At 52.2% G+C, this 26062-nt stretch overlaps 1 protein-coding gene across 16 annotated transcripts in view; it reads left to right on the top strand.

The window, feature by feature from the left end:
- The window catches only part of LOC111842589 (SRY-box transcription factor 6), a 154969-nt gene that overhangs the window by 104847 nt on the left and 24060 nt on the right, over window positions 1-26062 (top strand). For 13 of the 16 annotated variants that reach the window (XM_072698154.1, XM_072698165.1, XM_072698152.1 and 10 more), the window contains 5 exons: window positions 9363-9486; window positions 13164-13243; window positions 20896-21045; window positions 22840-23014; window positions 23849-24033. In XM_072698154.1, the coding sequence (XP_072554255.1) occupies window positions 9363-9486; window positions 13164-13243; window positions 20896-21045; window positions 22840-23014; window positions 23849-24033 (714 nt within the window). The remainder of the gene's footprint in view (window positions 1-9362; window positions 9487-13163; window positions 13244-20895; window positions 21046-22839; window positions 23015-23848; window positions 24034-26062) is intronic. The other 3 variants (XM_072698161.1, XM_072698157.1, XM_072698159.1) reach the window with 1 other exon arrangement.

Genomic DNA, 26062 nt, shown 5'->3' with positions numbered 1-26062 from the left:
GTGGGGGCCTCAGGGAGCTGGGATTCTCCCTCCCCCCTTCAGGAATGAGCCTTTGTTCCCCCAGACCTGACAGGCATGTGTCTCTCCTAAACGAGGACTTAATTCTCCTCATATGTGCATCCTGGGGTCTCTGAAGTCAGTCAGCAGGGGCATTTCTGCACTAAAGGCCTAATTAATAGCTGCAGTGAAGTAATATCTCCCCCACACCTGAGGGGGGCACTGCTGTGGGTTGCATCTCAGTCTGTTGAGGCCAATTATTCCACAGGCCCTATTCTCTGTACGCTGCTGGCTCAGTCTCCAGTGTTCTATCATCCTCACACTGCGGCGTCACAGCTGGTCAGCTTGGCTTATCGGTTCTGCGTGGCTCGTCCCTGCGTTTACTTCCTGTGACGTGAGGCCCGGTCAGGTGTTAAGCCTGTGCAAAAATCCACTCCTGGCTGCAGGTCAGAGAGGGGCAAACAGCCACTGGCGTCCTGAGCGCCTTGCGGCCCATGAGAGAGTGTGCCCCCCGCCCATTACAGAGCAGTGATAGAATTTACGAGAGAAGCCCAGTAGATGGGATGGGGAGCGGGTGCTGCCCCCCCACCTCCCCGATTAAACACAGAAGCCTTTGTGGCCGTGTGTTTGTTTTCCATACAAGGTAACTGTCCCTCCTGCCCTCTGCTGGGACACAAGTAAAGCTTTGGGTTCCGCTGTTAAAGTGCCATTTAGGCATTTTAGGTGAACAGCACAGGCATTCCTGTGCCCCCCCCTGATTTTTCTGATTATCTACGATGTGTGTGCAAGTGTCCCCCCCCCCCCCCACCGAACTGCTGCCGCCATGAAAGCGGGAAGCTCTTTGCCCCCCCCCCCCTCCCCCGACCTTTGACCCGCACTTTGACCTCTACAGCCTGACCTCCCATTCTCGTTATGGAGAACCGATGCTGTAAACCAGCCCCATCCCCACATTGCCCAGTCAGGGTCATTTTCTCGTTACTTAAAAGCTATGTGGTGCAGGAACAGAAAGTGAGCCCCAGGTCATTCCCATCGGTCCACATCAATGATGGCTTAGCACCAGGTCCTGAAATCAAAGCCAGAACTCTGCTTCGTCCTTTCTGACTAAAACCCATGATGAAAATTATTTTTAAGGCTGACTACAACTAATCACATATATTGACAGAACAGACATGTAAATCTAAGCCTTCTATTGTTAGGCAAGATGACGAGCTTTCCATCTTTTGAAACGTAGGATATTTTGTTAAGGATTTAGAGCGAACGTCACACAACACTGAGCACACTTTAGATAAATGACAGAAGTGAAAATCTTGAAGCAGACATTTGAAAAAACAGGCACCCATAGTGCAGTTGGACCTCCCTGCCCAAGGGGGAGCCACACCAGGACGGACACTGACCCTGAGAGGACATACAGCTGTCCGGTGTCGCCCATGCTGCTTAGGACCTGGGTAAACAGAAGCAGTGACCCCTCTCATTAGCCTTTTGATTTAATATATTGACACTCGGGTACAAATAATTCCATTTAGTGGCTTCAGCTTGGGGTGGGGGTGGGGGGGGGGATCAATTTAATTAGTTATAAAATGTGAGTTCTCGTCAGAAGCCAAAGGAACTGCTGACGTTAAATAAAGTCGCCTGCTGCTGGAACAGTACAACTCTGGGGCCGCCCGGGTGAAACTTAACGAGGCACAAAAACGGTTTAATAGATACAACCTCAGCGACAGGTCCCAGGTCCGGGAGTGTGGCCGAGTGGGTGAACGGGAAAAGGCTAACGCTAATGCATAACCCCCCCGGTTTCTTAGCAGCCCTGAAGGGGGTGGTATTCAGGATAGAACCTTTGGTTCATACCCTTTGCCGCCGCTGGATAACGCACGTTGCCTCAACGGCGACCATGGCCCCGTGGAAACGCTTGCACTAGCGACGTTCATGTCTGTTACGTCGCAGTAAGAATGTAGACAAACAGAGGTCAATTATTAATGTTAATTATAGGCGCGCTTGCTGGCATCCTTGTAATTAGCGAGAGGGCAGCCAGCTCCTGACACTTCTGTTGCTTAAGCTATATTAATTAAGAGGCCCTGTCTCGGGGATGGCCGTCACATGAGCAGTCACGGCACACCGGGTCGCACCTGAGTCTCTGTCATTAATTAGGTACCTGAGGGGATTCGCTGGCGAGCCTTAAGGAGGGTGGGGGGGTAGATCTGGAGCTCACTCCTCCGCTCACGTTAGGAACAGGAGCAATTAAGCAGGCGGGAAAATCAGTCTCGCTTTTCTGTACCTAATTGTGCATTCATAAAACTTGGGCTGCCCGTGTTGTGCTGCCATTCTCGTTAATGCGTAATGTGCAGCACCTTCCTCTCCGCAGTCAGTCTGTGTGTGATACTTTATTCTAGCGCTACAAAGTGCCCGTTTATGACCAGAGTCTGCCTGGGCTGCTGAATGGGGGCTTTGGGTTTATCCAAACAGAGGCCTGCATTTGGGCTCCCCCCAACGCTGTGCTCCCCCCTCGCTAACTTTGAGCAAACTGTTTTGTCTCCAGCCTGCCGCTCTGCTGGCCTGGGTTTGCTCCGCAGTGGTGAAGGGTGTGTGTGTGTGGGGGGGTGTTTGCAGGGTCTGCCATGCACGGTGAGCCAGCCGGGGGGGGGGGGGGGGGTGTTTTCTTAGGGCTCCGGTGGCAAAGCAAAGCTTTCAACCCACGGTGGGCTGAAAAAAAAGAGGCCTTTTTGTCTTGAGGGCGGAGGGGAGCTGAGACATTCCCCAAGGGGCAGGATGAATGGGCCGCTTTGTCCCGTACCGCTTCACCGTGGACGGAGCACTGTTTTCCCTTTGTATTCCCCTTTGTGTGTCCGTCACTGGGCGTGTACATGACATGCGAGTGCGTTTCAGAGCCTTGACACACTCTGCCACCCGGTAAACTTTGTCATAACAACTCTCATTCTTTTCATTTTTTAAAATGAAAATTTTTTTTGCTGGACAGCTGAGCAGCTGATGCTGTACCCAGCCCAGCCACCGGGGACACTAGCTGCAGGATGGCGACACCCCCCGCAGACCCCGAGTGTCACCGTGGAAAATGAGATGATTAGATTACAGCTGACCTGACTGACTCGGGGATGTGTGGGTGGCTTTTCATATGCTATGCGGGCTTGCATGTGTCTTTGGGCCCAAAACACGTGACCTACCAGTATTGAAAACACAAAGGACAGTGAGATAAACCTTATTCTGATTTAACATCATATCGGAGCTGAATTGCATTGCGCAGTTAAATGGTGATGTATACAGCTTCAATGTACACCCACTGACATGTACAAGTCCTGTGAACAACAGTATTTTAAGTATGTAACAACCTACCTGCTATTTAAACTAAACATTTAAACAGTAGTACCACAAACTAACTTACACTGGTTATAAAAACAAGGCCTGTGTGAGTAGGGAACTGTAGATGTATGTCCCTGTAAGCATGCCATGGGGAATGCATTCATCTGGGGGTGCAACAGGCTTGCCAAACCCCCTCCTTTCGAAATGGGTGTAACACATTAGCAGATCAGGGCTGTGATGCGCTGACAGGGAGGTGCATGGACACACAAACAGATTCACACACGTGCACCAGCAGCCCCGGTTTCGATTCGCCTTGTACCCCTGCCCCAGCTGGCCCCGTCCACGTAGCTCAGGAACTGCCCCCCTCCTGCCCATTTCCGTCAATCCCCAATATGTGTCTTTTCTGGGCCTGTTTGTGTCTGCTCTCCTGTCCCTCTGTTATCCGTGCTGTTTGAGGGAGGCCCTAAGGAATTCACCAGTTTACAGCAAACTTTTTTTTTTTCTCCTAATTTCATGACTAGGCCTTGCCGAAATACAAGTCCCCCTCACTTCCTGCTACACCCCAACCCACAGGCTTGACCCTTTGCGGTAAATCCAATGTTGATCATTTTAAACGTACCGCCCTGATTCAGGAGGAATAATAATCAAGTGTAAATAATAAAGGAAATATTAAGAAACAGATATTCCTAATCTTCACATACATTCCCTATAAGTTAAGAACTCTGAGAGAGAGAGAGAACCCTAAGGCTTATCTTTGATATTTTATATTCCATATAAGCCTAATTGCTTAGAATATTTACAAACTTAAATTACGTTTTAGCGCTTTCAGGCTTAGATTGATTGATTTCATTCCGTTCCCAGTCTCGTGGGATTTCCCTCTTTCTTTTTTGTCGTTCCTCTGAGTTAGTGGCTTGTTCTCTCTATCTCAGTGACCTGCACTTTGTGGCCTCATTCCCCAGCAGACATTTCAGGTGCTGAACTGAATGCCACCCCCCCCCTTCGTATGAACGGTCGTCATTTTTAAAAAAAATTAATAGTTTTTTTTCATTGCACTTTTTCACTAGATATTTTAAAATTGGAAATTCAAGAGCAAATTTCCAAATCTCAATTTTTTTGCTGCTCTTAAGACTCAGATGACCAAAAGTTGGCCGTCCATATCACATGTTACAACACTGGGAACCAAAACTCACTCAGTCCTCCTGTAACCCAACAAAGAACTTTCATTAAATTTCCAAAACTCACTCGGTCCACAGAAATAGACTGAGTTTTGGAAATTTGCTCCTCATTTGTATTGTAGGATTTATCGGTTGACATTTACAGCCACGTGTGCACAGTGTCTTAAAGCTGGAGCCACTTTTCTGCTGAATCTCATGATGTGATGTTTCCTAATCTGTTTTACACAGCGTTCCTCCCAGGACCAGAACCAACAACCCACCCCCCGGGTCCTTAAGCTCACCACAGCTGGGGCTCTGTAGGGTGTGATGAAAGCTCCTTCCGTTTCGTCCACCCAGTCACATAGCCCAAACTGTCCGTCCTCCTAGGACAGCCTCTTCTACTGAGTAAGGAATCAGTGGACCAAGTATGGATCAAGAAAGAAGTCATTCATTGGTTATTCCTCCAGACAGCTCAGCCTCGCTGGCGCCCCCCCCCCCCCCACACACACACCCCCCCGGCCCCTCACAGCAGGAACAGTACAAATCAATCAATACCTTTGAACCAGACCCCTTTGTCTGGGATCGCTGGCACAATGTAAACAAATGACATGTGAGCCCAAGCATGGCTATAACCAGGCGGAGATTACGTCCCGGGTGGCTGTAGATGGTAATCTCCTACCTGTCAGTTAAAAAGAGGCATTTCCTGAAGGCGATAAACCCATGAGGTATCGGGCTGGGGGGAGTAAGCAATGACCAGACAAAGACCCTTTGTCAGTGACCTGTAATGCCCAGGGGATTTGCCTCCTGTTCGTCTGTTCCCCATCACCATCAGGGGCTGTGGGCTGTGTGAGGTCATGTACAGACCCGGCTTTGTCCTTCAGAGTGCTGGGGTGCAGTGTTGGGGGTGTAGGGGTGCAGCTCTGGGGTATTGATCTGCGGACGCAGCCCTGAGGGCGGCCAGCTGGGCGCGATCTCCCTGTCTGCGGTCGCCTCGCTGCCTGGATTAGCGCTTAGTGGCAACCCGGGAGGACTGTTAGCTGATAAATGATGTGATGTGAGATGTACCGCAAGGCCCCGCCTCTCTGGGATCGTTTAATGTTCCTATCCCTTCACAGCAAAGCAAAACCAGGCTCAAGGGGCTCCCATGTGGGGGCTGCCCCTTAAATTTTCCCAGAAGTTCACATTAATGCCAATGCTGAACTCACACTGTTAGCACTGCAGCCTTTAGCCACAGGTGCTAAATGTGTGTTGTGTCCTATGCTTAATTAATACATCCCCTGTAGTGACTTTTTGGGATCCCCATTTAACTGGAGATGGTTGTGTGCTCTGGAATCTAAGTGGTTAATGATCGTGTTGGGGGTTTCACCCCCCTCCCCCCCCCCCCCCCCTCACTCAGACTTGACTTTCCTGGGAGGAGACAGTTAACAAGTTAGCATATATACCAAAGCAAGGTAACTGTGGCATCCCATGACACTTTGCAGCACAGTTGTCCACCAATGCATTCAAGAGTATAAAATAAATAAATTATTTCCTGCTTACACACATGTGGGCAGTGCCGTGCTTTCTGGGCGTGCGGTGATGTCATTTGATATCGTACCTGCAAGACAAGAAGGATCAGAAGCTCTGGCTACGCTCATTCTTATCTCGTCAGCGGTGAAGATGTTCAGGCGTGTTTAAACGACCCCCCCCCCCCCCCCCACCACCACCACCTTGTAAAAGTGAAACAGTACAGAATCCCAAGAGTGGATGTTTTGGTAGAAGATCAAACTCCTTTTTCAAGTGGAAGGGGTGTGGCCACCAGCAGATCCCCCCCACCCCCCGGTCTTCGAGAGGGTCTTGAAAGGTGCTTTGGTGCTGACGGTCCACGCCATTCCTGAAATGTGCACTGAGTACCTCCATTCCCAGGTGCCTCTGTGGTCTGTCCTCCTGACCGGCCATTCTGTATGCTAATGGGCCCTCGGGTCAATCCAGGGAGTTTGATTTCTGCACATAGCACTATCCCGGGATTAGCGGGTATTGTGCGCTGCTGTAGCACCTCTGTGCTGATGTCATCACTTCCTGTCCTCATATTGACGATCCGTCACTTGCGGTGGCTAGACTCCTCGCTTTTCTGCCAAGCGCCTGCTTTTCCTATGGGACGTCTATAGATCTCTATCATGTTTTTCCTCCTGTGTTTTCTGGTTAGGGCTTTTAGGGGTATTTCCTTTCTGATGTATTGCACAGCCTGTAGGTTTTTTAGCTGTGGCGGAGGGCCTGGCAGACTCGGACCCCACCTCTCGCCAGCCACAGGTGCCCCACCTCCCTAGGGCAGGATCTAGGGGCTTTACATCCTTGGGGAGCACGACAGCATCTGTTCTGCATGCAGTAGCGAGCTGGTTTAGCAGCCCCTTAATGAATCTGGGTGGGGGGGGGCAGATGGCACGGAACGGCAGCCCTTGCAAGACAGAGGGGGCGGTGTCAGCATGGGGAGGCAGGGGGGGACAACTGCACCCTGCCGGCATCTGCTCCCGCTGCCTTCATTCCCGCACACTCCTGAAGACCCTCTCTCCAATTAGAGTGTTCTGGAAACCTGGCCGATTGGCAGATGACCCTGAGGCCCCCTCCCCCACAACCCCATGAGGTCTGGAAGGAGTCTTGGCATCAGCCAGGGCGTGACATTGGGGGGGGGGGGACTGAATCCTATTGCTTATTGTCCTAGAGCTTATCTATAATTCAGCAAAACTGATGAGAGATTAGCTGTACCAGCTCCAAAGCCTCATTCCAAACTGAGCTTAATATCATCCCAAGGAAAACAACAGCGATCATGTAGATGTGACTGATCTGCTTTGCACCCTCCCACAGTCCTCATGTTAACTGATGGGCTGGAGGCTACGACCAATTAGCTATATGCACCCGCTGCTACGGTCATCAAAGACTGACGGTCTGGTCTAAGAAAACTGGCTCCTGTGATGACTGGATGATCGCATTCTTTGTGCAGTGGCTCAAAAAAAAAAATATCACCCTATATGGGCAGTCTGGTATCCTTCCTGTTGTAATCAATATATGAGATAATTTATGAATAATGGATTGATTACTGATATGATTAGTCTTTATATCCATCACTAGAAAGCTGAGTGAAGTTATAGTATTAAAATTACAAAAAAAAAACCCAACTCCCAAGTTTTGGATTTTTGTACCGGAAAATTTTACTGGTTTCGGAATACCGGCCTACAGACCAGAACTAATGACGTTCCCAATGACAGAACGGAGCTTTCCGACCGGGACCTCCATGCCAGTGACCATAACCCCCGCTGTGCTATTAATTATCCCGTTTTCCGTGCGCCATGCTTTTATTGTAGCTGGGTGGTCGGGTTCTCTAGAAACCCAATATCTAAGTGGGACGCTTGGAAGAAGAGCAAAGAATTTACTGTCTTCAGGCAGAGGATACACAAGATCTCCCTCTGAAACAACGGAGTGAGTTTTTGTTGTACGGCAACGTGGCTGAAAATAACCAAGGCGACCTCAAACCCGTCGATGGAGATGACATAAGGGGTTATGGGATCAGAGGGAGGAAGCCCAATTTAAACAGTTCAGGGCTGCGTGGTGAAGAAGTGGTTAGAGAAGTGGATGTAATCAGTGGGTCGGCCGGCCTTAGCTGCGTGTTGGAGCACGGCAGCCGCTCCCAGCGTGTTGATTTCACGGTCCAGCGCTGTGCCGGTAATTGTGCCCAGGTCTGTTTCTCTTATTGCGAGTCGATTTTAAAGAGGAGTAAATCGAGTAACATGCTGCAGAGTGTTTATTTTCACAGGAGACCTATATTAACCCCGTTTCCGAGTGGGCTCCCCCAAGGGGGTGGCAAAACTGGGAGTGTTTAACGGCTTGGGGACCCGTCGGGGGGGGGGGGGGGGGCACACCGGTGGATGGAGGTAACACAGAGCTATCGTAGCGGAGGAGCCTCCTAATGGTGCGAGGACGGGAACGCACGCCGTGATCAGCGTCACGGAAAGTTCTAGTGAAAGAGGGCTGAGAGGCTGGGTGTGTAGCCTGCCTATCCAGAAAGCTGGGGCTGCTGTGATGCAGCTTGACAAAAGTCCCCCCCCTCCACACCTCTGAGACAGATTAAAGCTGTTTCACCCACCTTGCTTTGTATGCCCCTCTTCCTCACTTCCGAGCACTCCAAACACACACACACACACACACACACACACACACAGGTATGTAATTATATGTTTGTGGGGACTCTCCATTCATTTCTATGGGGGAAACTCTAATCCCAACATGACGACCCTAACCCCCACCCAGCCCTAACCTTAACCTTAACCTTCAGCAAACTAAATAGAAGACTTTTGCCATTTTTTCTTTTTTGATCGGATTCATAGATCTTTGTAAGGACCTGAAAAATGGTCCCTACAACGTCAAATTAACAGGTTTTTATGACATTGTATTTAGTCCCCACAATGCAATATAAACATAATCCCCCCCTACACACACACACCAGTGCTGTGAGCCGATCCCCCACCTGCAGTTCCATGCTGTGCTCGAGACAGCTCAAAAAGACAGCCCTGCCTCCCAGTGATTGTCCAACACCCTGTCCCACTCCCCAGACTGTGCGCCCCGTTTGGGGGAGCGGGGGGCTCCTTCCCTTGGGCAGAATTACTCTTGCCCTTTATACAGGCCAGACTTTGATGTGATAACGGGAAAATGGTGGGGATTAGGCAGGGCCTGGGCCGGGCCGGAGCTGGGCATTGTGGGAGTGGGGAGCATGTCTGCAGGACCTGGGCCGGGCCGGAGCCGGGCATTGTGGGAGTGGGGAGCATGTCTGCAGGACCTGGGCTGGGCCAGAGCTGGGCATTGTGGAGAGCTTGCCTCCAGGGCCTTTCAGGCTGCATTTTGCCAGTGTCTGATCTCTTCCATCTTTCCGTTCAGCAGGTCCAGGGTCACATGCCTCCGCTCATGATCCCCATCTTCCCGCATGACCAGCGCACCCTGGCAGCGGCAGCCGCGGCCCAGCAGGGGTTCCTGTTCCCGCCCGGGATCACGTACAAGCCAGGTAAGCTGGCCCTCTGTGCTGCGTGTGAGTGGGGGTGCTCCCCACACCCAACCTGGCGTGTTTTGACAGCTCGCGGCCTCCTGGAACAATGGAGGCCAGCGGCGTGGACCCCATCCCCCTCCCCCCCCCCCCCCCCCCGCACACAACAGCGTTTATTTTCTTTGTCCTCTCACTGAGCCAAGGCTCCTGGAGCAAGAAAGTCATAACACATACTTTCTCTCTTTCTCTCTCTGCCCCCCCCCCTCAAAAAAAAAGAAGTGAAACTTTCTCGATCTCGTCTTCATTCCTGCATGGTACGGGTTGAGTTACCGTATCCGTGCGCTGCTTCTTGCTTTCAGGCACTTCAAGGTAACGGACAATCCGCTTGACTTGTCGAGGCAATTAATCTCCAGCCCGTCAAGGAGTGTCACCTTGGAGACGTCGGGCCCGGAGTGGGTGGCCGTGGTCCTGCTCCCGTTAAACGGGAACAGTGGCCAGGCTGCAAAGACACAGGAATGTAATCAATGCATGACTGACACAATGCGATCGCCTCGCTGCAAGCGCAGAAGGTCGCTCTCTCTGCAGGAGTACCACCTGTTCCCCCATCCGTCTTTATACCCTCTGTGCCGTCCTGAAAGAAAGTTGCATCATGCATGGAATGAACCAAAACTTTACCTACTTCTGGCAACTTAATAAACAAAAAATAGTAACACAGTAATCCATTCTTAAGATATGTATATTTTAAAGACATGTAGCAAATAAAATGCACTTAGATGAACAGAGAGTAAGGAGGCCCAGAGTCGTGTTTCTTCAGCACAGAAAGTGTTTCACACATGGACTAGAGTGAGTCACAGTAGAGATGTAGTTACTTAGTATTTCTGCCCTTAGAGCAGGCCCTTAGTGTCCTTTGAGCTGGTCCTTAGTGCCCTTTGAGCTGGTCCTTAGTGCCCTTAGAGCAGGCCCTTAGTGTCCTTTGAGCTGGTCCTTAGTGCCCTTAAAGCAGGCCCTTAGTGCCCTTTGAGCTGGTCCTTAGTGCCCTTAGAGCAGGCCCTTAGTGCCCTTTGAGCTGGTCCTTAGTGCCCTTAGAGCAGGCCCTTAGTGCCCTTTGAGCTGGTCCTTAGTGCCCTTAGAGCAGGCCCTTAGTGCCCTTTGAGCTGGTCCTTAGTGCCCTTAGAGCAGGCCCTTAGTGCCCTTTGAGCTGGTCCTTAGTGCCCTTAGAGCAGGCCCTTAGTGCCCTTTGAGCTGGTCCTTAGTGCCCTTAGAGCAGGCCCTTAGTGCCTTTAGAACAAGCCCTTAGTGCCCTTTGAGCTGGTCCTTAGTGCCTTTAGAACAAGCCCTTAGTCCCCTTGGAACAGACCCTTTGTGCCCTTACGAATGCAAATGGTCGCCAGTGCACATGGGCCTTGTGTCACCATAGTGTTCCAGGTCCAAAGCAGAGCCATAGCCATCTCACGTGAGGGGAGAAGGCACAAGCCACACAGAGAGGCCGCAGAGCCCCGCTGCATGGGCGGAGTCACGGTGGGCCCCCAGGGAGGCGTCGTGGCTGCCTGCTCCGGCACGCCGCCGCCTCCCTTTGTGCTCTGCACGCAAGGTTTCGAGGGCTAAAACAAACAATAACGATTAATCTTGACGGTGTGTGGATTGACTGGCATCCATGGACTGCTAATCCTTTATTGTCGAAGAGGCAGCATTGCTGACTCTTTTAATTAAAAATGATAGCAGACCCCCCCCCCCCCCAGGTACTCATCTGTAAAGCAGAAAGGCCCAACACCCCCCCACTCCCCAAAAACACACACAAGCAAAGTTTTATTCTTCTGCTGTGCCTTGGCAAATAAGGCTGTTAGTGATATAATGATGCCTACTGGGGGCCGCCCCCCCAGCACACTGCCACATTAGTCGGCTTGTGGGCAGCCTTGGGAAGGGGGGGGGGGGGGGGGCGTTCAGGATGAGTGAATTGATGAAGGCCCAAGTCAGGAGGGGAGTCCCTATTCCCTCCCGGTCTCCATCCAAAGCAAAGGAGACACGGAAAAGAGGCACGGCAGCAGGACAGATTTGTTTTTCGGCAGGTGAGGAGAGGGAGCAGCACGGGGCCAGAGCAGTGCTGGCGATAAATGAACTATAAAGCCGAGCGATGAAGAGGAACTCGGCCATTTTGAAGATACGGAGGCACGGCAGCCGGAATAGGGCGCCTGAGGGGGAAACTCCCTGCAGTTTGTTTTTTTTTAATACGTTCGACATGGAAAATGTTTTAGAACAAATAACAGGAGTTTCTAAGACGTCCCCAGCTAGCTAGCGTGGCCCCCTGGAAAAGTGATGCATTATTCATGAGTCAATGAAGGGAAAGATGGGGGAGATCTGTAAAACAATTTATATACCCGAGACCCAAATCGTTGCTGGTACACACCCCCCCCCCCCCCAGTTTGCCAGAACCCCTGCCTCAGCTCCCACGGGAGGGGCCTGAACCAGCGTGGTGCCTCTTTGGTCACGTGTATTGACGGGCCTGACTGGGCCGGTGACGCAGCAGTCCCACGATGCTTTGCTTCTTCTTTCCTTCCACCTCTGGTTGCGGTACTTCCGTCATAAGTCGGCGTGGTGCTGGTTAGTAAGCTTGGGAGCCCAATGGCGGAGAGCACGCTCCCCTTGGCCATGCCCCCCCACACCCTCTCCCTTGTATTAAACACGGGGGAGCTTTAAGATATAGTGCCCCACCGCCGGAGTCGATGGCTCTTACTTATTGAGCAGCGTCCAGCTGATACAGAATGCGCAATGAGCTTCTCCGCCATTATTATTGTGAGCTGCGGGGATTATTTAAACAGCCCCGCATCCCGCCGGCTCGCTCTGGAAGGTGCAGGAGGAGGCAGCACACTCTGCTTTAACCGCTGTCTTCTCATTCTCATTCAGGACTTGCTATAGAATGACAGGGCAGAGACCTTTGCTGATAATTCTGCTACTTGTGTCAGATTACAAGACTGGGCCCCTTGAAGCGAAGGAGTGGAATCCTTGGGGTAGCCTTTATACACCCACACCCCCCAAGTTCCTCTCTTTCTCCCAGCCAGCTTCATACAACCTCTCCAGACTGTGGGCAAAGCGCTGTGGGTGGGGGGGGGGGGGGGTCGCTCAGGTGTGGTTGGTGGCTGCTCTGCATGTCTCGGCTGGTTGGAAGAGCATCATTTACAGCGGCAGAATGGCTCGGTCTCGGGGTCTGAGGGTCCCCACGGCAGTTTGACATGAACACCAGTGCTTTAGGCTAACCCCAGTACGCGGCATGCACGGGGCACACCGAGGACCCAAAACTGGGGGAGGTGGAGGGACTTGGATACTCTGGCAGATTCAGGGGACCCAGCATTTTACAAGGGTCCTTCAATACGTGACATTATACATAAAATTGGGGGGGGGGGGGCAAGGTGGCATTTTGTCAAGAGGCCCAGAATGTCTAACCTCTGGCCAGAACACAGCACACAGAATCGGTGTCCAGTAATTGGGAGATGGGCTTCCAGGTAAAATCCAGCAGGAGCTTGCTGCCCCCCCCCCCCACCCCACCCCAGCCAGGCCTTTTGTTGGTGCAGATGTTGGGGCGGCATGCCGAGGCCGGGCTGGGGCGGGGTGGGGGCGGGGCAGCCCACGGACCCTGCTGGCGCTTGCCCGGACGCCGCGGGGCCGCTCATTGTCTGAACCTGTGCACATTGTTCTCCCGACAGGTGATAACTACCCGGTGCAGTTCATCCCGTCCACAATGGCTGCTGCCGCCGCGTCGGGACTCAGCCCGCTGCAGCTGCAGGTATGTAAACGCACGGGACGCCAGCCAGGGGCTGTCAGCCAGCTGTTTGCTCAACAGCGCCCCCACACTCATCTCCGTGCTTGCCTGAGCCTCGCGATATTCTCTCCCTTTCACGGAGAATTACCCCCCCCCCATTTCTGGCTCATGGGGGTCTCCGCTGACCCCGGGTATCCCCCCTCCCCACCTCATCAGGTCCCCGCTCTCCTGCTTACGCTTGCCACCCTTACCCCGACTGGAGCACCTAGCGCTGACCTGGCACTGAATGCTGGCGTCCCACTGCGAGGGGTGTGTGAGGTGCCCACAGGGGGGTAAGAATGAAAACGAGGCTGAACTCGAATCCTTGCTGAGAAAGTGATTCCTGAAGCCTCCAGGGGTGGGCTGGGGGTGGGTGTTGTATCATCATCGGGCTGGATTGATGGTGCTGTGCACTTTCACTGGATATTTCCTTCAAGTTCTGTTCATTTAACAGAAGAACAGAATATGGAGGGAAGCCGAACGACCCGTGCGATTATGTTAATGTTATTGCTCTCGGCCGCCTGCCTTGTCCCACGGAGTCGTTAGCTAGCTTGACGTCCTTGTAATAGTAAAATGCTTAAGGTTTCCTAAAGCAGTGTCTATCGGAGGCCCCAGTACAAGGGCAGTCCCAGCATCCCTGCAAAGGAGGCCCGCTTCTCTGCACCGAGGCTGTTTTTCTTATAAACGACGCTGATCAGTTACGTAGTGGTTAGCTGCTAAGCTCTCCGGCAACCAGCAGCGTGGAAAAACCGGACAGTGTGTCCGAGACAGGAAAGAAGGCACCACCTTTATCTTTTCCTACCTCTGACCCCCGACCCACTGCCACCCCCCCACCACACAATACAAGAGCATAATTTTTGCTTTGCAGCTTATCGCTCCTGGTGCTAATGAGCCTTGGCAAGTCCCAACAGTGCTTGCAGCTGGATGTAGAGTGGCCTCCTTTATCACACAGCCCGTGGAGAGAACAATGAGTTATGCGCAGATTGCTGGGCGAGCCGCGTCTTGTCCTGAAAGGCGCGTGTGTGTGTATGTGCACGAAAGGGACGGTGACGCCCTACCCAGGCACAGACCGAGAACACTGTCACAGGTGAGTGGCAAAGGCCAAGATGGCCGGTATTTAGCAGGTCAGAGAGAGCCTGGGCTGGCCGTAATGCTGCATGCGTAACCCTGGCAACGGCCAAAACTGGGGCCTCTGAAGTCGTGACACAGACAACCTTTGGAAAACAGGAGCAGAATATGGGCACCCCGCTTCGTAAAGCCTGACAGGAAGCTGCCGTTTTTGCCTGAGGAGACACACCCCACCCCCTCACCCACACTGGCTGGAATCAATAGGTCACATGACAACGTGGAGTGTTCCATGAGTGCAGTATGAGAAGAGGATCAGCTGCTCCATCGTGCATAAGTGCTTTGAGCGCCACTCCTCAATGTGTTGATATCTACGATATGACAAGCAGGTGAATGGACACCCAAAGTCGGCCCGGTTACCTACTGGGTCGCCGCTTCCTCTCTCCGCCCCCTGGCTTCTGGCCATACGCGTGTGTCTCTAATGAACATATCTCTGCTTGTCAGAGACCTGACAAGATATCATTTTAATCAATTTGCAGCTTTTAGCTTGGAAAACACATGAACCTTAAAGAATCATCTTACGGGAGGGATGAATTCCCACAATGCAATGGTGGTGACAGGCTCAGCCATGTGGGGGGGAAGGGAGGAGCGGAGGGGGCAACTGCGCTGCCAGTCTTAATGTCCTCGACACACGCTTTAACAATTTTCCATGTCATAACAGTCTGGGGGCACGGGTACTGAAGCCCACCCCCACACTGCCTCCCACCTCCACTCCCTTTCTTTCTGCCTTGTTTAAAATAAAAGACTGGGGGGGGGGGGGGTGAGGGGGACAGAGCGACAAAGGGTTTCAGCTCAATGGGGGAGAATGAGCTGGGTCTTGGTTCTGTTTGTTAGAAAGTGTAATTTGCTTGTCAGTATGGAGCAGTTGTAATGCCCTGTTAACCCCCCCCCCCCCCCCCCCCCCCATCACCAGGGCGTCCCCTGACAGATCGCCCCCCCCCCACCCTCATCTGCAAGTTGCAGGGGAGAGTGCATTTCAGTCCTTTCCCGAGGCCTCGTGCCTCTCTTCATTAGCGTCTGTGCCGGGCCAGGAATGAGAGAGGGGGGGGCAGGAAACAATAGCCCCATCCTGGGCCGAGCCCCATCTTATTAGAACTGACACCTCTCACCTGGGCCACCAAATTGGCTTCCAGATTGTGCCCGGTGCCCCGCTCTAGGCTGGCGCTCTCACGATTCAATTGTAGGGGGAAAAACAATGAGGGGATGGTCAGAGAAATTAGACTAATTCCACTGAAGGATTGTGCTCTGTTCTACTCAGATTGCCACTTCGCTCCCAGCCGCACGCCGTCACCTCGCATCACCGTATGAGCAAACCAATTTCTCAGAGCCATACACCACTTCATATGGTTCTTTTTGCCAATTTTTAGCAGGCAATCCGAGTAGGACAGAAATTAAGCAAAAGAGAGCGAGGCCTGTTTTTTATCATTAAAAGCAGACTTTGGCCTAAGCTGCTTTTAAGCAAGCGGAACATCTGTGTTCTCACCACATGCCTGCTACCTGCTCTCTGTGAAACACTTTCCTTCCTTATTCCTTCCTTTTTTGTGTCCCCTCTTTCTTATCTTTCACTGAGACTGCTCAGGGGTTAGGGGTCTGTGTTCACACCCAGAAGGTTGTGGGTTCAAGTCCCACTGGACCTTTTCGCAAGGCTGTTATCTCCAGTTATCTACAATTGGATACTGGTTCTGTGATCCTTGCTTGTACATTACTTTGAACAAAAGAATCTTCTAAATAAATAGATACTAATGAGTGAGCTCAGGGTACTGGTACCAGAGTAAACCTAGAAAAAAAAGATGACTTGAGTACTGTGGTAGGTGTTAATCCTAGAGGCCTGATAAGATGGATGTTACAGTGAAGCTGTAATGCTGGAAGGAAGTGGCAGTCTTGCTGTGCATATCACATCTATTCCGAATGTGTGCAGATGCCTACTGCCACTGGTCAGTGTAATGCTGTGTTTGTGAGGTCACATAGAGTACACACTGCACGCACTGGAGGTCACATAGAGTACACACTGCACGCACTGGAGGTAATGTTATCCTCTGTGTGCTAATCCTCAGGCACAGCAGAAGGACAGAAAGGCCAATGGATTCCACTGCTGAATCAGTGTCATAATCAGACCAAACAGATATTTATAGCTAACCAGGAGGGCAGAGGACAAGTGGGCAGGTGGTTTATAGCTAACTAGGGCAGAGGACTGGTGGATTGGTGGCTTATAGGTAACCACACCAGAGGACGGATGAATGGGTGGTTTACAAATAACCAAGGCAGGGTATGGGTGCATGGGTGGTTTACAGGTAACCAGGTCAAAGGATTGGTGGACAGGTGATTTATAGGTAACCAGGGCAGCATATAGGTGCATGGGTGGTAACCAGGACAGGGCATTGGTGTATGGGTGGTTTATAGGTAACCAGGACAGGGCATTGGTGTATGGGTGGTTTATAGGTAACCAGGGCAGAGGACGGATGGGTGAATGGGTGGGGGCAGCCTGATGTGTGTGCAGGTACATGCTGGGGGGGGGGGGGGGGGGGGCACTGGCAGCTGTTTACTGTGAGCCCGGTTGACTGGGACATGCCTCCGTCTCTGGGGTGGGGGGGGGGGGGGGGAGTGGGCCTTGGATGCAACCGGGGGGCGGCAGCAGACGAAACAGATGTCAGGCCACTGCGGAACATGGCAATTGGCTCACAGCACTGGGCCTGCCTGACATCTGGGCCGGGGTCGGGCGAGCCCCTGCGCACGTGCCTCCAGACGGGCGGGGGGGGGCTGTTGCCGTGCACACCAACACAGTGTGGGCGCCCCCTCCTGCCCTGGCATGGGGGGTCTGCAGTACAGAGCTGGGGAGTGAGCGTGGGGCATGCTGGAAGGGGAGGGTGATGCAGCACTGCGATGGGGAGCAGTGTGTTTGCTGGAAGGGGAGGGTGATGCATCACTGCGATGGGGAGCAGTGTGTTTGTCCGCGTGCTCCACATCCCCACTGCTTTTCCCAGCATCTGTCACACAGCTTTTCCTCAATAACAAACAAGAAGCAAGAATTAGTTTTCTTTTTTTCCTGGAGGCACGATGCCCCCCCACCCCAGCAACATCCATCCTCAGCTTCATTTTCCTCATTTTGTGCTTCATTTGAACGTGAGTGATTCTGCATCCTCTCCTAAGGGCACCTCCCCCCCACCCCCCCGCAGCCTCTGACCACACAGCGAAAATGTGCTGAGCCAATTGAAGGCCTGCGGCTGTATGCCGTCGAAATCCACGGTATTTGTCTGGAAGTCTCCCATCTGACCTCTGCTTCCCTCAGAGGGGTTGCTTTTAATTACCAGGGGCTAATAGGCTGACCTTGGGCTACAGCCAGCCATTTGGAATCCTGCTCCTGGAGACGTTTTGGCTCGGGGGGGGGGGGGTCAGACGGGGGTGGGGGTGGTGGGGAGAGTTGGTGTTCGGAGAGGCTGGGGGGCCTACCACGGAGTCTGGAGAATTGAAAAACCCCAATTTTCCATCTCTCTCCATCTCTAACTAAGCTGTAACGGCCGAGCCATTTAATGCTCAAGTGGTCACAGGTACCGGCTTCGCCGACAGGCAGGATGCGGCCCGTTCTCTGCTGGGGCACGGCTGACCCCGAACTCTACCCCGGCCACAGCAGGGTCTGCGTATGGGTGGGGCAGTTAGGAGCTACCACAACACTGGTGTGGTGTGTTGGTGCTTTGGAGAATCTGGCAGGGTCTTATGGGGGGGGCGCAATCCAGGTCTGAGACTGGCTTGTTCAGGTGTCTGATATGGCAGGAAGAGCAGCCTTGTGCTTGGCAGAGCAGGGGGCAGCACTACAGGGGCATGGCTACTTGGGGGGTGGGGTCAGAGGGCGTGCATATGGGACTCTTCCTTTGCAATGTGAAGTCACCCAAAAGAAAGAACTTCCCCATATGCTCATTTGACTGATTTCAGGAAAGCGTCTTAGTCAAAAAATAACCTGAGACAAAAAAAAGGCAACAGTGAAGTTTAAAGTTCTCACAGTTGACACCCACACACAGAACCGTCTGGGGGCTTTACGTGCCAGAAACTCGCTGTTTCACTTTCAGTTTTTTATTTTTTAATACAAAGAAAAAAAATGGCGGAAAAAAAAGTAGTTCATTAATCGGCTGAAAGCTCCAAAGCCGGATTGCAGACACTAGAAAAGGGCAGATCACTCTCCGTAGAGGAGAGCAGGAGGAAGCAGGGGTGGCTGACAACGCCGCACGCGGCCCTGGGGGCACGAAGCCAGCAAACCCCCAGCTTCCGGGTCCCTGTCTGGCCATTGACTTTCAGCTTGACCCTCATTAGTGCTTCTGCCTTCTGCCGCTGTGCCCCGGCAACATGGCGGGGGGGGGCGGGGGGGTGTTGCGTGTGTGTCTGTGCGCCCACGGGGAACGACCTCCATGGGGCAGGCAGATGCTCCTCATCATGCAAGGAGTAGAACATGTGTCCGGCCCGGGTCGCCAAGGCCACTCTCCTGATGCCCTGTTTGCCCCCCCCCCCCCCCCGGTGATGCTACCTGGCACGTCTCTACGCTTCCTGCCCCCCCCATCGGTGTTTATTTGAGTCCCCGCGCCACCCCACCGAGGGCAACTCCCGCATTGCATCCTTGACTGCGAGCCATTCATCTGGCCTCGCAAGACGCAGACCCGCCGTCTATAATTTGAAGCAAAGCTCAATTATGCTCTTTTTCCGGAACAATAAAGTTCTCCCCGCACAAGGTCAGGGTCTTTGTACGTCTGCGGCGCTGTTAACAAACATCTGTCCTGCAGACTAGGCGTGTGCTTCTATCTGGAGCTCCACAGGCAGCCTTGAGCTCCAGAACATAAGGACCTTCTCCTGTTTCATCTAGCGATGGATGAAAATGGCTCCAAACCCTGTAACAAGCTCCTAAAATAAATACAGTGAAATCTCTGAAAACCAGACATTAAGCCCTGGGATGTCTAAGGCCAGTATCACTGACATACAGCAAGGAAGGGACGTGCATTTTATCTGTTTTATTTCTGTATTTTCACCCCTGTATTTATTATTTTTTTGTGTGTGTGCTGTGATGTTTTCTGTGGCGTTTCTCGCAGCGAAGGCGGTTAAGCGAAACATTCCCCTGTTTGGCGTCTCGCTCGTCTACCTGGTTGGCAGCTGGAGTGAGACAAAGATTCACATTTATGGGGATGAAAGCAGTGGAAATGTATTGGGGGGGTTGGAGGGGGGGATGGGGGGGAGTGGCACTCTCTCCGTGTTGCGGTGTCCCCCCCCCCCCCCCCCCCGACTGGGCCTGAAAGGGCCACATTGAGCCCTGCACTCGGAGGAGATTTTGCTCTGACAGACAGGCTATTTTGTCAGGTTCTTGCTGCACGCCGAAAGGAGACAAAAACCCATTTAACCATTTTCTTGGTCCCAGATCAATAGCTGCCCAAGGCTGAGTGAAGCCAGCCAGCCACCCAGGGCCAGCACCCCCCCACCCCAGACAGGAGACATGAAAGCTAGGCTCTATTGTGCATGACCCCTACCTGTTTACATTACCCCATGGAAATATCACACTTTATTTGGCTTGTTATTGTGTTTTGCTATCAATACTGCCACTGAATGAGGGTGGGGCAGTGGACAAGGTGGGGGGGGGGGGATTAGGGTGTAGTTATTTAGATGCAGAATAATGAAGTCAGAAGGCCTATAAGAAAGCGGGGCTATTGAGGCATTTTCTCTGCGTTGATTACTCTACCAGAAGCTCGCATCTTTATCCCCGGCTGTAAAGTCTGCGGCAAACAATCGATTAAAGAATACCGAGAGGGGGCATTTATTCTCTAAAGCCCTAAATCTTGCTGGCCACACTTCACGGATTCCTTGGAGAAGAAAACTGGTAGCTGGTGGCGGCACCGGCTGACTTAGCGCCTGCAAGACGGCGGGTGTCCACGGTATCGTTACCGGACACCGTGGCAAGGTAAAGCCTTTCTCGCTGTGCCTGAATGATTGGCGTTTTGTCCCGAGCCAGAAATTCAGACCACGTTAGAACTTAAATCGCACATGGCCACAGGTTGGTTTAGTTACTGCTCCCACTCCAAGGTAAATAAGCTTTATGACATCAGGGGATCTTTGTTCTGGACTTGGTCATCTTATTTTTGTTTAATAATGTCTGTGAGGGCGGTCCAAATCGCCTCCATATCCTGTCATGTGGCGTTACACAGAGGGAGGGTCAGCTGTCTGTGCCGTTGCTCATTATGACTCGAAAGCCACAGGAAACTGAACTAGGGAGAAATGAGATCTATCAGCAAACCTGTAGTCAGCATGAGAGAAGAGACCTGATGATGGATGGAGCCTGAGTCCAAGTCTTCTGTAAGAAGGCCATAGACATGTGGCAGGAGACGTCTATTTGTTTGGAGACTTTAACTTACAGTTATGGGTTTCGATAGATGTTCCCAACCAGAATGGAAAAAACGAGCAAAGCAAAGAGGGACACAGGGAAGCCCTGAATAGTGCCGGCCGCTGGATGCTAAATTGGTGTTGCTTTTCCTTCCCTCTTGCAGCAGCTGTATGCCGCCCAGCTGGCCAACATGCAGGTCTCCCCCGGAGCCAAGATGCCCTCTCTCCCACAGCCGCCCAACTCGTCGGGGCCCATCTCGCCCACTGGCTTCAAGGGCGAGAAGAGGCCATCCAGTCCCGTGACTCAAGTCAAGGTATTCAGCCTTCACCCTTCCCAACAGAGAGTGCTCCTGAAGAAATGCTTTACCCATAATGCCTCTTAATGCCTCATAATGCTGTTCAAGCAAATGGTTCTGGTCCTGGTTTCTCCCGAACCTTTGTAAGCTATCAATCTTGAAGACTTTCACTAGGTCCCCTCTCCTCCTCATAAAGCTGTTCATGTGGTAGCTATATCTGTGTAATTTTCCAGGGAGCAAAATATGATCATGAGGAAACGTTTGCAGCCATGAGTGGTCAGGTGACACAGGATGAGATCCATAAACTGATGCAAACATATTCAGTGGGAAAAGCTTTCCCTTGCCGATAACTAATGTGGCCAGTTCTGGGATACACGTATTAGGCCTGGGGTCCGCACTCGTCATCTTAGTTCTAATCGCACCCATCTGCGAAAGTATGAATGAGCATTGGTGTAGAAGGCATCCGTAAGTCATATCGTCAAACAGCAGGGGGCCGCGCTGTGACCCTCAGCCTGCCGGCGTCCCCTCCCACTTGGCAAGCCGCCTCAGGAGCCCCAGCCGCAGCGCAGCAATAGTACCGTGCAGCTAAATTGGATCCATGTTTGCTGGTGCACGCCTGCAAAGGGCACTTTTAATATCTGACATAAATACTCCCTTGGCCATCCGAATACAACTTTCCCAATTCCCTTTTTTCCCTCCATAGTTCCTTTTTGAATTTCTGTAGGATCCCTCAACAAAGCCTGACCCGGTCATGAACTTTAACTGGCAGATGCTTATGGTCCTGCTGGCCTCTTCAGGGATCTTTTGGTTAATGAGAAAGCTGAGTGCTCCATATATCCACGTTTAGCCTTATTGAATGATTAATGGCAATTACAGTTGCGTTTGTAGACGTGGTAGCTGCCTGCAATGAGTCAAATGCTTTGTACAAGTGGACATTAGGCCAGAGCATCTGATTAAGTTAGCCTCGAGTTTAGAGCACTCACAGTTTTAAACCATGTATGTGAGAAGTACCTGTAGAAGCCATCTTTAGCTTGGCCATGTCATTGACAGGCACTTAATTTATGCATATCCAAACTCTGAACATGACAATTTCACTGGACCCAGGTGCGGTGCCCTGGTGCACACCGCAGGTCATCTCCCATTGGTCGTTTCAAACTCTCACGAGCCCCTGCAGAGTTGGCAGGGCAAAAGGAAACACCTCAAATTCTTTGGTTTCTGGGTCTATGAAGCTCATAGGTAACCTGACAGGCTATTCTGTCCAGAATAACTCTGCAAATTGACGCTAGCTTCAGCCGGATGGCTAAATTAATTTGCTGTAACTCTGCTGAAATAAGTACCCAGTTTAGCCTGGGGAATTTCTGTAGAATATCACTCGCTCCTTTTTTTGAATCAATTTGATGCCAAAATACACATTTTGAATTTGAAAGCGCTGAGCTCCGTAGACGCAGGATGGAGGATTTATTCCCCATTAACTGCATATCTAATGGCACCACAGTGTAATTTAATGATATTCATTTATACCGCGCTCACATTTTACGATGGGACGACATAACATTGCGACGAGCCCAGAAATAAACGAGAAAGTATATTAATTTGTAATAAATAGCCGGACCAGCATATCTTGCTATAAATAAGGGGGTAGTGACGGGCAAAATCCTCATGGTAGCACAGGTTCACCTGATGGAGGAGTTTGCGTCATACTTTCTTGTGTCTTTTCTAGGTAAGCAAAGTTTGGATGGGACTTCCTTGTATGATTAACAGAACTGCTGTCTATCTCTATCCCGCTCCTGCTCCCCCCTTACCCCGCCACAGGATGAGGGAACACAGCCCCTCAACCTTTCCGCCCGACCCAAGACCACCGAGTCAGTGAAGACCCCAACCTCCCCCACACACAGCCTGTTCCCAGGCAGTAAGAGCAGCCCCAACAGCCTTCCAGCCAAGGGCATCCCCAGCCCCATCTCCAGCCTCGCCCGGGGATCCTCCCTGGGTAAGACTGACCCCAGACCAGGGACGCCACCCCTCCGGTTCTGTCCTGGTCTAAGCAGCTCGGCTCCCTATTGGGCCGTGTTCCTCTTACCCTCTTAAGCGGCCTCTTCCTGATAGTCGGATAAATTCCTCACTATTTTCCCAACTTCGCCCTTCATTTGACAAGCGGGATTTGTCCTCTAATCCTGACTCATGGTCAAAACCTACCTTAAATGAAGTGGAGGGTGAGCACTCAGAGTTGGGTTTGTGGGGGAAAATCTGAGTGTTAATCTTTGACAGAAGCCCCTGATGTTTAGAGCGGCGGAGTGTAATGTAAACCCACAGAAGCAGAAACACATAATTTGTTTTTAAGAGCTCCTGCATATCATTGTCTCTCCATATTAAGCCTTTTTATTCTACCTCTGCTATCTGTTATTAAACGCAATCCCAAACCGTTCATTACGGTGGGAGCATTTAGCCGGCGTCCCTGCATCCCCGCGGCCTGCGCCACTCGATCCTTTGAACGTGGCCCTTCTGTTTGTTTGTGTGCTATTTCTGTGTTTTTAACTGCCAGCCAGCCTCACCTCGCTTTCATCTGCTAATTAGACAGGCAAAGGCGACGCCGGCATCGCTGCCTTGTTTTTCCGACATCAGCCACACGGACACACACGAGCGATACATAAACTTGGGTTGGGGTGGGCGGTCAGGGTTCCCACAGAGCACCGCGAAATGTTTCCGTGACACGGGCTGACACGTCACCGTCTCACGACCCCCGCCATGCGCACTCCACGTGCAACTGAGTCTTCATGTGTCCATGCTTTCTGGAACGTTCTCTCACGCGCGGCTCCATCCACAGACATCCTGTCCAGCCTGAACTCCACGGCCCTCTTCGGGGATCAGGACACGGTGATGAAGGCCATCCAGGAGGCCCGAAAGATGCGGGAGCAGATACAGAGGGAGCAGCTACAGCACCACCCGCAGGGCATGGACGGCAAGCTCGCCAGCCTGGGCATGGGCCTCAACAACTGCAGGGGTGACAAGGTGGGTGCCCACCGCCCCCCCCATCTACCCATTCTCACCAGCCACGTTCCCGCTGTAAAACCTCACACTCCGTCTCCTCTGCATGCCACACACATCCTCACACCTTAACCTGAAAAACCCACCCACCCACCCACCCTGACAACGTGCAATGATCCCCAGGAGCTCAGGGACGCACCCTCTCTCCTCCCACTCTTTTGTAGCCTCCCCAGATTTATTTATTTATTTTCTGATCAACTTTGGCAGGAGAGGCGGCAGAGTTGGTGTTGGTGTGTTTTTCTGTGTGGGTGGGGGTTGGGGGGGGGGTCATGTGAACCCTCTGATGCCCTGTGTGGCTTCACTGTGAAGTCTCTGCCCAATTAAAGCAACCACGTACCCCTTCTGGCCCCCGGTGCGGGACAGGAGCACTTTGTACTGGGACGACTGATGCACACAGGGACTGCCTTTAAAAATATCTTCAATCGATCAGTCAATCAAGGAGCGTTAAAAAAAAATAAAATACGGCATCTTCCAAGGGATTGGTGCCATATTGCCAGTTGGCTGTGGGGAGCAGTCAGGAACTGGGAGTGAAGATTCATTAATAATTTAATGTCTAATACTTTCAACCCAGAAGCCTCAAGTAGGTCAATGTATATATAAAAGTCCTTGAGTATCTATTTTGATTTCATTTATTTTTTTAATTTGGAGTTGGGGATAAACCCAGTTTGAGTGCATGTGTCCGCGAGCGGGGCAAGTGATTCGCGAGCTTGTCCCCAAACAGGCAGCGTTCTGGTTTCTTAGTGCCCCCACGTTGCAGGTCACCCCCCATCACTGGGAAAAGCGGAGCCCGCTTCACCTGGCCTTTGTCTCCCAAGCCCCCCCCCCCCCGACGCTTCATTTTGGAATTTCTCGTCAGGTGAGAAGCTCCCATGAATGTCAGTAAGGCCGCACCTGTGGGCGTGCGTAGGTGGCTAGGTGGTGGGGGGGGGGGCGTTAGGGGAGGAGTCTTCCCTTCCCCCGCAGGCACTCTCCCAGCCCCTCCCCCCCCCCCCCCACCCCATCTGCGAGGGTGATTAGCGGTTCAGGGTGTGCCTGTGGCCATCCAGGCATGAAAGACCTTGCTGGGAAACGACATGAATGTTCTGCTGCAACAATACCTGAGAAAGGAGTGTTTGGAGCGGGGGTGCCCCACCCAGGCCGGCATTGTTATTACCCGGCTGAGCCTATCACTCTCTCACCCTCTTTTGTGCTGCAGGTTTTTTTTTCATAATTCTATTGTGTGCCGGGAATGTTTAAACCACTGGAGTCACGTCTGTAAGAAAAGATCTCTTTTTTTCAGGATCAGTTTAAGGGAGTTCACCTGGAACGTACTGTTCTGTGGCCCCGATCGCAGCCCCGCCAGCGGGTCGGGATTTAGAGAATGGAGATGTCTCGTGGGTTAAACCCTAGCTGTCTTGGCGTACCGGTCGGTTTGAGCCAAAGAGGTAGAGAGCCTTGGGAAAAGCCAGGGGGTGATTATTAGGGCTGCTATCTGTCTTAAAGTACGGCTGGTATGTTTGGGTTGTTCTGTTGCTATAGGCTGCCAATCTGGCCTCAGAATTCCCACTTTTATGAGCTGATACCCTCGCCTCCCTCCCAATTTACCCCCCCTCCGGACTCGGTAACTGCGTTTCTAATCGGCGGCGTGGCCGGGGCAGGGAGCCAGTGGGCGGGGTCTTTTTGATGTGGGGCGGAGATTCAGAGTTCTGAAGACCACCCAGCTAAGACAGGGCTTCCAACGTAATGGAAGCCAGTCGTGGCCCTCGAGCCTTGAGACTGAGCTCCATGCGGGCACCTTGCTGGCCTCCTTGCAGGGAGCATGGAGGAGGGATGGTGTGCCTCCTGATATGCCTTGTAATCCAGGAGCGCACTTCTGTCGGGGTGACCCCAGTTATGGGAGTCGCACCAGCGCCCTCCTTTCATTACGGCTAATGGGTTCGCCGGCATCCCGGCCAGAATTAGGTGACATTTAAAGAGCCGCCGCTGTCCTGTCCTCAGCACCCCCAGGCCGACA

Source organism: Paramormyrops kingsleyae, chromosome 13, assembly GCF_048594095.1.
Source record: "Paramormyrops kingsleyae isolate MSU_618 chromosome 13, PKINGS_0.4, whole genome shotgun sequence".
Taxonomy (NCBI): Eukaryota; Metazoa; Chordata; class Actinopteri; order Osteoglossiformes; family Mormyridae; genus Paramormyrops; species Paramormyrops kingsleyae.
Note: the sequence above shows the minus strand (reverse complement) of the source record. Positions and strands in the feature narration are given on the sequence as shown.